This window comes from Rousettus aegyptiacus, unplaced genomic scaffold, assembly GCF_014176215.1.
Source record: "Rousettus aegyptiacus isolate mRouAeg1 unplaced genomic scaffold, mRouAeg1.p scaffold_m13_p_13, whole genome shotgun sequence".
Taxonomy (NCBI): Eukaryota; Metazoa; Chordata; class Mammalia; order Chiroptera; family Pteropodidae; genus Rousettus; species Rousettus aegyptiacus.
In genome coordinates this window covers 7265989-7277561 of record NW_023416288.1, presented here as the reverse complement: position 1 = coordinate 7277561, position 11573 = coordinate 7265989, and the positions used below count along the sequence as shown (strand labels likewise).

At 33.3% G+C, this 11573-nt stretch overlaps 1 protein-coding gene and 1 pseudogene across 3 annotated transcripts in view; one reads left to right on the top strand and one right to left on the bottom strand.

Moving 5' to 3' along the window:
* Nucleotides 1-200: 200 nt before the first annotated feature.
* Nucleotides 201-11573, bottom strand: part of GNAI1 (G protein subunit alpha i1) — a 72290-nt gene continuing 60917 nt past the window's right edge. For all 3 annotated transcript variants that reach the window (XM_016159621.2, XM_016159620.2, XM_016159622.2), the window contains exons 7-9: nt 9566-9695; nt 8080-8233; nt 201-2253 (exon numbers count right to left, since the gene is read on the bottom strand). In XM_016159621.2, coding sequence (XP_016015107.1) covers nt 2063-2253; nt 8080-8233; nt 9566-9695 — 475 coding nt within the window. In that variant the 3' untranslated portion in view covers nt 201-2062. The remainder of the gene's footprint in view (nt 2254-8079; nt 8234-9565; nt 9696-11573) is intronic.
* On the top strand, nt 8813-8931 carry LOC118611011 (annotated as a pseudogene).

Here is an 11573-nt window from a genome sequence, read left to right as displayed (position 1 = left end):
AGCAGGCAATAGATTTTTGGAAGGAGATATCAAGTAGGCAATTCTAAATGTGACAGCATATCATAAAAACTTGGAGCAAGGAACATTCAATCCTCTGGATCAGACAAAACTGTAAAAAGATAGCACAGATAAAGAAATGAATGTACTATATAGACTGAAACTTAAATCTTAGTGCAAAATGTGGTTAGCCAACAGGTTTGTAAAATTTTAAAAATTTAAATTTATTAGGATTTATTAACAACACAATCACACAGAATAAAGTTCAGGAATTCATCAATGATGTTCACCAATATGTGCTTCTTTGTGGCTTTTTAAACTGTATTTCTCATGATTTAGATTTATTCATAATATAACTGAAGTTCATACATAGTTTCACAATACGGATATTACAGGTCTTCCATTGGTAAAATTAATGAAAACATATCTTTTATGAAAGGCACATAAAGAATCTAAACTAACACATTTAAGGAATTTTGATCATTTTGAATTTCTTTACATTACAAAGAAGAAAAACAAATTCCCAAAATTAAACGAATGTAAATGAAGTTTGTGGTTACCCACTTCCCACACATACACACATACTTCAAAAAATACACGTCAACAAAATTCAACAAGTGACAGCACGTAGTTAAGAAACTGTTTACCCACAAAGCTTACCGAAAAGCTACTTTTTCAAGATGAGTAAAAAAAAAAGAGCAGGGTGAGGAATTTTGATGAAACGAGGTCACAAGACACATTGTGATTCATCAAAAAAAAAAAAAAAAAGACTACTGAAGTTCGATATCTAGCTAATATGTAACACTTATTTGAGTATACATACAATCACTGACATTATTAAACACTATTACTCATTTTCTAAGTGTAATTGTCTTTTTCATTCTCAGAAATAGCACAATTTAAAAAAAATATATAAACTCAAGCAAGAGGAAATTTGAACAATGTAAGAGAAAAAAGTAATTTTAATCTGATAATTAAGTTTGAAACTACATATACGAATTAAAAGCTTGCATTATATCAGCAGCAGGATATTTAAAGGTCTTTCTTGTTATCTTCCAAAGAGCTATCATATATGCTAGGTACAAGGGATTTCCCAAAGGAAATACACAAATGAATGTCTCAAAATTCATTATGCTGACATATTTTTTACCCCAAATATCTCTCATCATCCACCTAAACTTAGTTATAAATAAAAAGGTAGTTATTTAAAGTGTATAAAAATTAATCTGGCATCACCTTTAAGGCAATGCATGAATACCATCCAATATTAAAATTCAAAGTGAAAACAAACCAACTGAATAAAAATTAAGTACAAGTCTAAGACAGTATATCCTCGAAATATGAAATTTTTGTTTTTTAAACAAAATCCAATGTAGAATCAGAACAGCATGCACTTTTAAAAGAAAAAATGAAATGCATACAATGTTTAAATAATTGATTCGAAGGCAGGTATACTGAATTCTCTTTAAGAACATTAAATGAAATCATGTTAGTAAAATAGTCTGTGCCATGTTTGTACAAATAACATTTTTATGGTTACAGGTATACATACAATCAAGATAAGGGCTGCAATGTTTCCTAATATTAATTACTGTACTTAAAAATTTATAGGACATGAACATAAATAAAGCTGTTTAAAACTGGCAAACACGGTAATAGTCTGTAATTCAGTACAAAGTACTTAATGTTTGTTATTTCTAAAGCCATCACGCTAGAATTGTTAAGTTGCCACTCTTAAAACCTTAAAGTAACGTGGAAAACTAAAGTTATAAATACATGTATACAACATTTGCATATTTACACTTACATAGAAAGCATATTCATCAATATACTAGAGTCCTGCTTTAACACTGCCTTTAGTTTCACACTGCAGGACCACCTTTTAACATTTAAGAAAGGTCCTTCTGTTACTTTCAGTTACCAAAACAAAACAACAACTTTGGTCTGGTCCCAGGTGCAATTGCCATAAGCTACATTCTGTGTTGCTGCAAGACTCTAGTCTAGAGAGATCCACACATAAGTACTCATTTGGTCTGAAAATGCATTTTACCATTAACTGCAAAACTTAGAAAAGACCACAATCTTTTAGATTATTTTTTATGATGACATCTGTTACAGCATCAAAAACAAACTGCACATTCTTAGTATCTGTGGCACATGTGAAGTGGGTGTATATTTCCTTTGTGTCTTTTCGTTTATTGAGGTCTTCAAACTGACACTGAATATATGCAGCTGCCTCTTCATATGTGTTTGAGCCTGAGATGGGAAGGGGAAAGAAATATAGGTGACAAGTTAAATTAGTATACAGCTAAGCAAAATAAACCTTAAATTATTGAAATCAGTTTCATACATATACAATATGTGGGTTCTATAATTTTATTTTCCTTTCTGGAATGAGAGAAACTACTTCTTCTAAATGAAAAATATCCAATTTTAACTACCTTTTAATGACTAATAGTTACCCTTAAAAAAACTCCCCGAACCAAAAACATGGTATTCCACATTCCAAGTGCCAGATTCCCCTTCTTTCTTCTCTCTTGTACTCTACATCACAACAATGAACCACTCAGTTCCCTGATGGTGGCATGCTGTTTCAGTTCTAGCCTAGTGGCTGGTCAAGAAATGCTGGCCGATCATTAACATTCCTTACTCATTTTACTTTGTTAAAAAATTATACAAGGGTCTACAATGTGGTTTATGGCTATGATGTTACAAAAAAGTTAATGACACACTCCTGCTTTCAGGTAACTGACTAAAGACTTCTGAATACAAACACTTCCAGACATTGGCAGTATCTAAAGATAATCACATGCATAATGTGACTCCAGTAATTATTTCTAGATGTGTCCCTGACAGAACTATATAAATATATTCACTATATAAAGACTTTTATGTTCAACATATAACAACTTTTAATAGCATAAAGTCATTTAGGAAAGAACCCAGCTAATAAATTCCAGCATATTCATAAAACAAGCTGCCACACAGTCATGAGAATGCAAGTACTACTGCTACACACAATAACGTGTATCAGTTTAATAAACATACTGTTGAACAAATAAAGCCAGACACAAAGAGTATACACTGTATGACTCAAAATAAAAGTTTGACAACAATCAAAGTTAATATGTGCGTGTCGGGGTGGGGGGTGGGGCGGGGATCAGTTACATGGGAAGGTGCCTGATGGGGCTTCTGGGTATCTGGAAATCTTCTACTTCTTCACCTGAATGGTGAATACACCAATATTTTCACTTTAAAAAATTTGAGAAGCTTCACATTTGTGCTGTGTGTGTATATATTTTATATATGTACATATCTCACTTCAACCAATGTTCATTTGAAAAAAAATTGTTATAAAAACACAAAATTATTATCCTGGCTTTCAAGGTCCTCTAATACTCAGCCTGCTTTGTACAGCCATTCTGAGATCCTCTGTTCCATGTCTGAGATTCACTCCATGTCATGCGAACCCAATATACAAACTGCCACCTGTTACTGTAGTGCCTCCCCTCCAGTCAGTTCGCCAGCTGTTTCCATATCTTGGCTACTGTAAATAATGCTGCAATAAACATGGAGGTGCCTATATCTTTTCAAGTTTAAGTGTTTTTGTTTTCTTCAGATAAATAACCAGAGGTGGAACTGCTGAATCATATGGTGCTTCTGTTTTAACTTTTTGAGGAACCTCCATACTGTTTTACACAGTGGCTGCACCAACTTACATTCACACCAACAGTGCACAAGGGTTCTCTTTTCTCAATATCCTCACCAACATTTGTATTTGTCTTGTTGATACTGGCCACTCTAACAGGTGTGAGTTGACAGCTTGTTGTGGCTTTTATTTGTATTTCCCTGATGATTAGTGATGTTGAACACCTTTTTATGGACCTGCTGGCCACCTGTATGTCTTCTTGGAAAAATGTCTATTCAGATCCACTGTGCATTTTTTATTGGGTTATTTGGTTTTTTTTCTTTATTGTTGTTTGTTTTGCCATTGAGTTTTATGAGTTCTTTACATTTTTAGATATTAATCTCATAGCAGGTATATAGTTTGCAAATATTTTCCCCCATTCTGTACGTTGCCTTTTCATTTTGTCGATGCTTTTCTTTGCTGTACAAAAAAGCCTTTTGGTTTGACTATAATTGCATATAATTGACTATATATGCGTGAGTTTATTTCTAGATTCTCTACTCTATTCCATTGACCTATGTGTTTTATGTCAATACCATCCTGTTTTGATTATTATAGCCTTGTAACATAGTTTGAAATCAGGGAGCATGCTGGCTCCAGCTTTGTTCTTTTTCAAGACTGCATTAGCTATTCAGTGTCTCTTGCGGTACCATACAAATTTAAGGATTGTTTATTCTCCTTCTGTAAAAAATGCTGCTGGGAATTTGAAAGAAATGCATTAAATCTGTATACAGCTTTAGGTAGTATAAATATTTAAAAAATATTCTTCCAATTAATGAGTACGGAATATCTTTCCATTTATTTCCATTTATTAGTTTCTTTCATCACCTCCTTGGTTAAATTAATTCCTAGGTATTTTGCTGTTTTGATGCCACTGAAAATGAGATTGGTTTCTTGATTTCTCTGACAGCTCATTACCAGTATATAGAAATTCAACTGATTTTTATATATTAATTTTGTATCCTGCAACTTCACCGAATCATTTATTAGTTTGAGCAGTTCTGTGGTGTAGTTAGGGTTTCCTAAAAGCACATCAAATCATCTGCAAATAGTGAGTGTTTCTTCTTTTCCAATTTAAATGCCTTTTTTTTTTCCTTGCCTAATTTCTCTAGCTATGATTTCCAATACAATGTTGAATAAAAGTAGTGAGGGTTAGATTCCTTGTATGTCTTGTTCCTGTTTTTAGAGAAAAAGACTTTTAACTTTTCACCATTGAGTATGATGTTAGCTATGGGCTTGTCATATATGGCCTATATTATATTGAAGTACATTCCCTCTGTACCCGCTTTGTTAAGAGTTTTTATCATAAATGGGTGTTGAATTTTGTCAAATGATTTTTCTGCATCTATTAAGATAATGATTTTTATACAACATTTGTTAAAGTGGTATAACACACTGATTAATTTTCAAATGTTGAACCACATTTGCATCCCTAGAATAATTCTCACGTATGGTATATGATCCTTTTAATGTTTTGTTGAATTCAGTTTGCTAACACTTAAAAGAATTTTTGTATTTGTGTTCATCAGAAATATTGGCCTGTAATTTTCTTTTCTTGTGGTATCCTTGTTTGATTTAAATGTCAGGGTAATGCTGGCCTTATAAAATAACTTTGGAAGTGTCCTGTCCTCTTCTAGGTTGGAAGAGTTTGAGAAGAACTGATAACAATTCTTCTTTAAATATTTGATAGAATTCACCAGTGAGGTCATCTGGTTATGGACCTTTGTTTGTTGGAAAGTTGTTGGTTATTCATTCAATCTTCTTACTAGTAATAAGTCTGTTCAGATTTTCTATTTCTTCATGATTTAGTCTTGGTAAGCTATATGTTTCCAGGAATTTATCAATTTTTTTCTAGGTTGTCAAAATACATTTTAACTCAAGTGGCTAGCAGACAACTTTACAAATAAAAAATTCATTTATTTTCTTAAATCATAATAAGGTTGGTGCTCTAAAATTCTAAAGCAGTAAACAGTGTCTCGTTCACACAGAAGTTAATGTGACCCCTATATTAAAAATGTTATGGGAAAACAGCTTTCACTGAGTGTATAACTTAATTTCTTGTATATATTCTGGGTAGCTAGTTATATTACTTAATCCAAAGAGCAGCAAGATACATAAATAAACTAAGAGCACATTTCTCAATCTGATTTCAGTCATAAAAAAGAATGGCAAGAATGTGGGGGGGATGGGATAGATATTTTCAAATATGATAGAACTGTCCTAAATAAAGGTAAGTATAGATGATAACCTGGTTCCAGAATGGAGAATTGGGTGGTCAATGATAATATGAAAATAGAGATTTGAGGGGAAAAAATATATCATGGGTTTAGTTTGAGTTTCGGGTGCTGAAAAAAGCAGTTAGTGATGCAAGCTTGAGGCTCTAGGGAGAAATTAGAGTTGACAGTAGAATTTAACATGGTGTGAATAAATGTGACTATGAAAGGATTAGAGTGCTAAAAGATTATAGGACCACAGATGGAATGTGGAGAACTGTCAACATATAGGTAAAAAGAAGAGAAGAGAGGAGCAGACAGAGGTAGGCGATAAACTGAGTGGCAGGAGGCTATGTAGCATTCTTCCTAAAAAACAACGGCCAAAGAAATTAAGAGTTGAGGCTGAAGCAAGAGGCGACTGAATCAATAATTAGAACATGCAGTGAAGATTAAATTATAATCTTAACACATGGAAAGTGAAAGATTAATATGATACTCTCTTCATTCAAAGATTCTGAGATCAGGAATTCCTATTTACACAAGGAAAACTCTTGTATACACTGCATACCTGGCAAAGAAAGAGCTAACAAGTATATTTTTGGTTGCTCTGAAATCTCTGTAGGTATGTGCTATTTATGGACTCATTTGGGTACTCTAATATTTATACAAAATGGCCATTTCATAATAGGAAACAACAAAAATAAACTGAAAGATGAAAAGTAGAATAAAACTGAGCTACCCTGATTCTGGATAACTTTAATCTTGGAATTAGAACCATAATTTTATTCCTAATAAGCACTAAAAATGTTCCTAAATAAGATGACCTAGGATACGACTTTCCAAAAGAATACAAATTTTAACATAAGCAACTGTGTCAAATTATTCTGAACTAAAATATAACTTTGCAGTATACAAATGAGTACTATGATTATATTTATTGAAGAACTTCCCCCACCCTCTGGTTCCAATGAGAATTTAATTAAATGTAGTCTGGTTGTTAATGGTGTGGGTGCAGGAGTGTGACAGACTTAGGTCTAGAATTGGATTGTCACTTCATTATGTCCCAGTGTTCCCACCTTTATAAATGGAAAATAAGAGCACTAATATTACAGGACTGTTCTAACATCACCTGTGAAAAGGTAGTAAATACTCATTGTACTATTTACTCAATAGAAGATTAAAATTTTGTTTACAATGAAACAAATTCTTAAGACTTTTTTTTTTTTTTTAAACAAGAAGGATGGAGTGAGGGAACTTCTGTCAATTAGCTAAATTAACCAAACTCTTCAGAATATTTAGATTTAGCTCATATAAACCAGTGGCAATCAAACTTTTTTTTTAAGGAACAAAGCTCTCTTCAAGAAAATGAAATCTATTCAGAAACCCAATATATAAAACAAATGAAAACTAAGTTTCTCTGCTTTAATAAGAGAGCAGTTGTGTGAGTGTATGTGTGGGGGGCTCCTTGCATCCACTTTCAATAGCAGCCCAGGTGTTCCAAGGAACTAAACTAAACCATAACCAGTATTTTACCCCAACTTCTATCTTCAAGATGGGGTGCTGAAACCTAGGTAAATTAACTGCCTTGTTCAAGATCAAACAGCTAATTATGGAAAAGCCAGGACTGTATCTCAGGTCTCCTTTTCTTACTGCAGACCATTTTCCATAGTAGTAAAATTCAAGTACCATTAATAGTCTCATTACCAAAGTTTACATTTCCTGTGAAACCTTTTCTAAAGCTCCTAAGTTGTTAGCTACTCGCAAATTTCATTTTTTCCCCTTAGTTATTGTTCATGTTCCTTTGAAGTAGCATGTGGCACTGCTATTGTTTATGAATACATATGTCTGAGATTACATAGTGAGATCTTATTTATTGTACTCACACAGTACTTGACACAAGATCTATTAACAAGATGAAGAAATCAGTATTTTAAATTTATGAAGACTTGAGTCATCGCTGAAAATTATGTAACAGCTTTTCCATAAAATGAATGTTATTTTAAATAATCTAATCTGAACATCAAGTAACTACCTGTGCTCGAATGTAGTTTGATAAGTAATTTCTCTTAAAGGTAAGAATTATTAAGCCAAGGGATTCAAATCAATAACAAATCTTGCCTTAGGAGAACTTTTCACTTAGAAATACATGACACAACAAGTTATCTACAGAAAGTAAAATACCTGCATATTCTGGATAGCATATAGTGAGGGGGCTCTTTTTGATTTTCTCTTCGAAGAGATCCTTCTTGTTTAGAAAAAGTATAATAGATGTATCTGTAAACCATTTGTTGTTACATATGCTGTCAAACAACTTCATGCTTTCGTGCATTCGATTCTATAATAGAAAAAAATATAATCGGTTTGTCATAATGGCAAGGATTTTGAGAAACATTACTGATAAAAAAATAAATGTAACAAAATAGAGCTTAGTCAACTGAAAAATAGATAATATAGCACACAATTACATTTCTGGCACTTAAAATCAAACACTTTGATTTTAGGTGAGATGAGTGTCCACATCACTCATTACTTCTGCAGTCAATCAGTACAGGCTGAGTGTCTACTACGTGTCACTGTGCCTGGGAATATCCTGCTGCAGGACCTTGCACTCTAGAGATTCCAAGTGTGAACATTTGAAAAGATATTATTATTACAGAGTTAACTGAAGTTTCCATTAGAAATGGAAGTTTTTAAAGATTAATAAATTAAACTGTACAAGCTGAAGCAATTAGCCCAATACCCTAAATATAAAGGTATGTTAAGGAAGGAAACCTCCAATCCTGCTTCCTGTCCTTCCAGTATCTGGTTTCAAAAAGGGTACTGATATGTTTGATAGTGTCAAAATTATAGAAATGAATATATGATAATACATTGCACCATAACTGCATATTTGATTTAAAAAATATAAAACTGTGTCTATGGCCATGCCACCCTGAACAAGTCCAATCCTGTCTGATCTTGGAAGCTAAGCAGGGTCAGGCTTGGTTAGTACTTGGATGGGAGACCACCTAGGAAGACCAGGTACTATAGGTGTAAAAAATTTTTTTAAATAAATAAATAAAATAAAAGATAAGAGATTGTAAGCTGACAAGGTCTGTAATCTGTGAGGTCCACCAAGTGTTGCCTTGCCTAAAATATATATATATACATACATACACACACACACACACACACACACACACACACATGCACTGATATTTCCACCTTTTTGTACTGAAGTTAATTTGATAGTTTTAATATTTTACTTAAAAATAGTTCCCCAAGATTAATGGTATATTGGAAAACACCTGAAAATTAGATAGCAATAGCAAAGTATGACACGGATCAAGATTATTGAACTGGCAGAAGTAGTAAGTTAAGAAAGAGAAGCCTTGGACTATTATGAACCAACTTTATTTTCATTCAGTATGTAGATACTACCAGATATAGGAAATGTACAGTTAAGCACATGGGGTTGAGGTGAGATTAACTCTCTCAGTCTTTTCCTTTTTCTCAAGAGCCATCTGTGCTTCTTTAGTGTGCAAAGAGAAAAGTTGGAGAAAAGAGCTCAAACTTTCAAATAATTCAGACATCAGCAAAAATTTCTCAATAATTCTCAGAAAAATACTTGGCAACACTTTCAGCTCTTCATATTTCATGCTCAATCTTTAAAAGTGGTTCTACTTGCCATTTCTTCATCTTCGGCTAGAACTAGGTCATAGTCACTCAGCGCCACACAGAAAATGATGGCGGTCACTCCTTCGAAGCAATGGATCCATTTCTTCCGCTCAGATCTCTGTCCTCCCACATCAAACATTCTGTAGTGAAAAAATAATGAATCTGACATCACATCAAATGTCTAAAAACTCTGAGGAGTTTGACAATATCAACAAACATGCTATAAACTACAGGGGGAATGTAAGATGGGAAGGAGAAAAGAACTTTTCTGGGAGAAAAGTAATGTCAGAAATTGGTTTTTAAAGTGGAAAAATAGTTCCACTGGTTTTTAAAATTTTTTAATTAAAGGTAGGGTTATTTCAAAACAAAAAACCTTCAAAACAACACATTCGTTAATACCTGAGAACACAACACATTAAAACAAATAGAAATGAATGGACTGCACTATGTGTAAACACTGAGAAGTCACAAGAAGCAACTAGGAAATGCAGAGAGAATAGAGAATAGAATAGTCAATCTGCCAGTGTCACACAATATTTGAAGCAGAGGACAAAGTCCCCTCTTCTCGGGAAATCTTTTCTCTTAGAAGCAATACGCAGGACTTTGACGTGAAAGAGAAATCATTCCAGATACGAAAAAGGTGAGTGAGTCATATTAAGATAAAGACCGATAGATTACTTAAATTAAAAAGTAAACCAGGGTATAAAAAAATGTGAGAGATGAAATATGAGATACATAGGTGGCCCTAATGAATAGTCTTAAAATTTAGTGAAAAAATTCAATGTTTACATAATATTCAACAGCAGATCACAGTAGGTTAGTGTACAGGGTAAGCAACACAATTAAAACGTATAAAGACAATGGTTTTTCCCCTTTTTCTGTAAGAGTTTACTAAGTTAAACTAAAGTTGAAATTCGCATAGAGCATGTTATGCAACCTAGAAATAATCGCTTATATAATGGAAACACTATGCAAACTGGTACATTTTTAAAGGCTCCATTTATCTAAATGGTGCACTAATTAAAAGAGTCCCTATTTAATTCTTAGAGAGCAAAAAGAATTTTCCCTGCAGTACTGGCCTATAATCCAAATCTGAGTACATCAACTAGCATTTATTATCATTTAAGTGGCCTTCATTTTATTGATTTAGTAAACTGTGCATTAAGTTTAAGCATGCTATATAACAAAATGATTCTACCACAGAATAAAATGGGTAAGATATGAAAAGGACGGCTGGTCATAAAGATCAAACAAGAACAAAATAAACCAAAATGATTACACGTTTGTTAAACTGCCAAGGAACACAATATGAAAAGAACTTTACCAAAAAGATATTTTGTAATTATTTTTAATATATTTTAGATAACTTCTCTGATCGAACGTCACATATTTCCTGACGACTCAATAGAAAGTAACACCCACACCCACCCCATTCAACATTTTCCCTCTATAATAGCTGGTTTTATATGTCAGTTCGGCTAGGCTATGTAGCTATTTCACTGAATGAACATGAATCTATATGCTTCTGTGAAAATATTTTATAGTTGTGGTTAATATCTATAATCAGTTGACGTTCAGCAAAGGAGATTATTCTTGATAATGTGGGCAGACCTCATCTATTCAGAATAAAGGCCTTAAGAGCAAAAACCAGTTTCCCAGAGGAAAAAGAAATTCTGCCTAAGACTGAAGCATCCGTTTCCATCAGAGCCTGCCCTACAAACTTTGAACTTGTCCAGCCTCCAAAGTCATGTAAGCCGATTCCTTGAAATAAAGAGAACCTACTGGTCCTGTTTCCCTGGAGAACCCTGACTGATACAAATTTTAGTACACAGAGTGGGGTGCTACTGTAACAAATACCTATAAATGTGGAAGTGGCTTAGAATTAGATAATAGGTAAGGACTGGAAGAATACTGAATTACTTGACAGAATAGGCCAAAATTGCCTTGAAATGATGGCTGCTTAGAAATATGAACATTAAAGGAGATTTTGGTGAAACTTGGATTAAGAGAAGAGGATG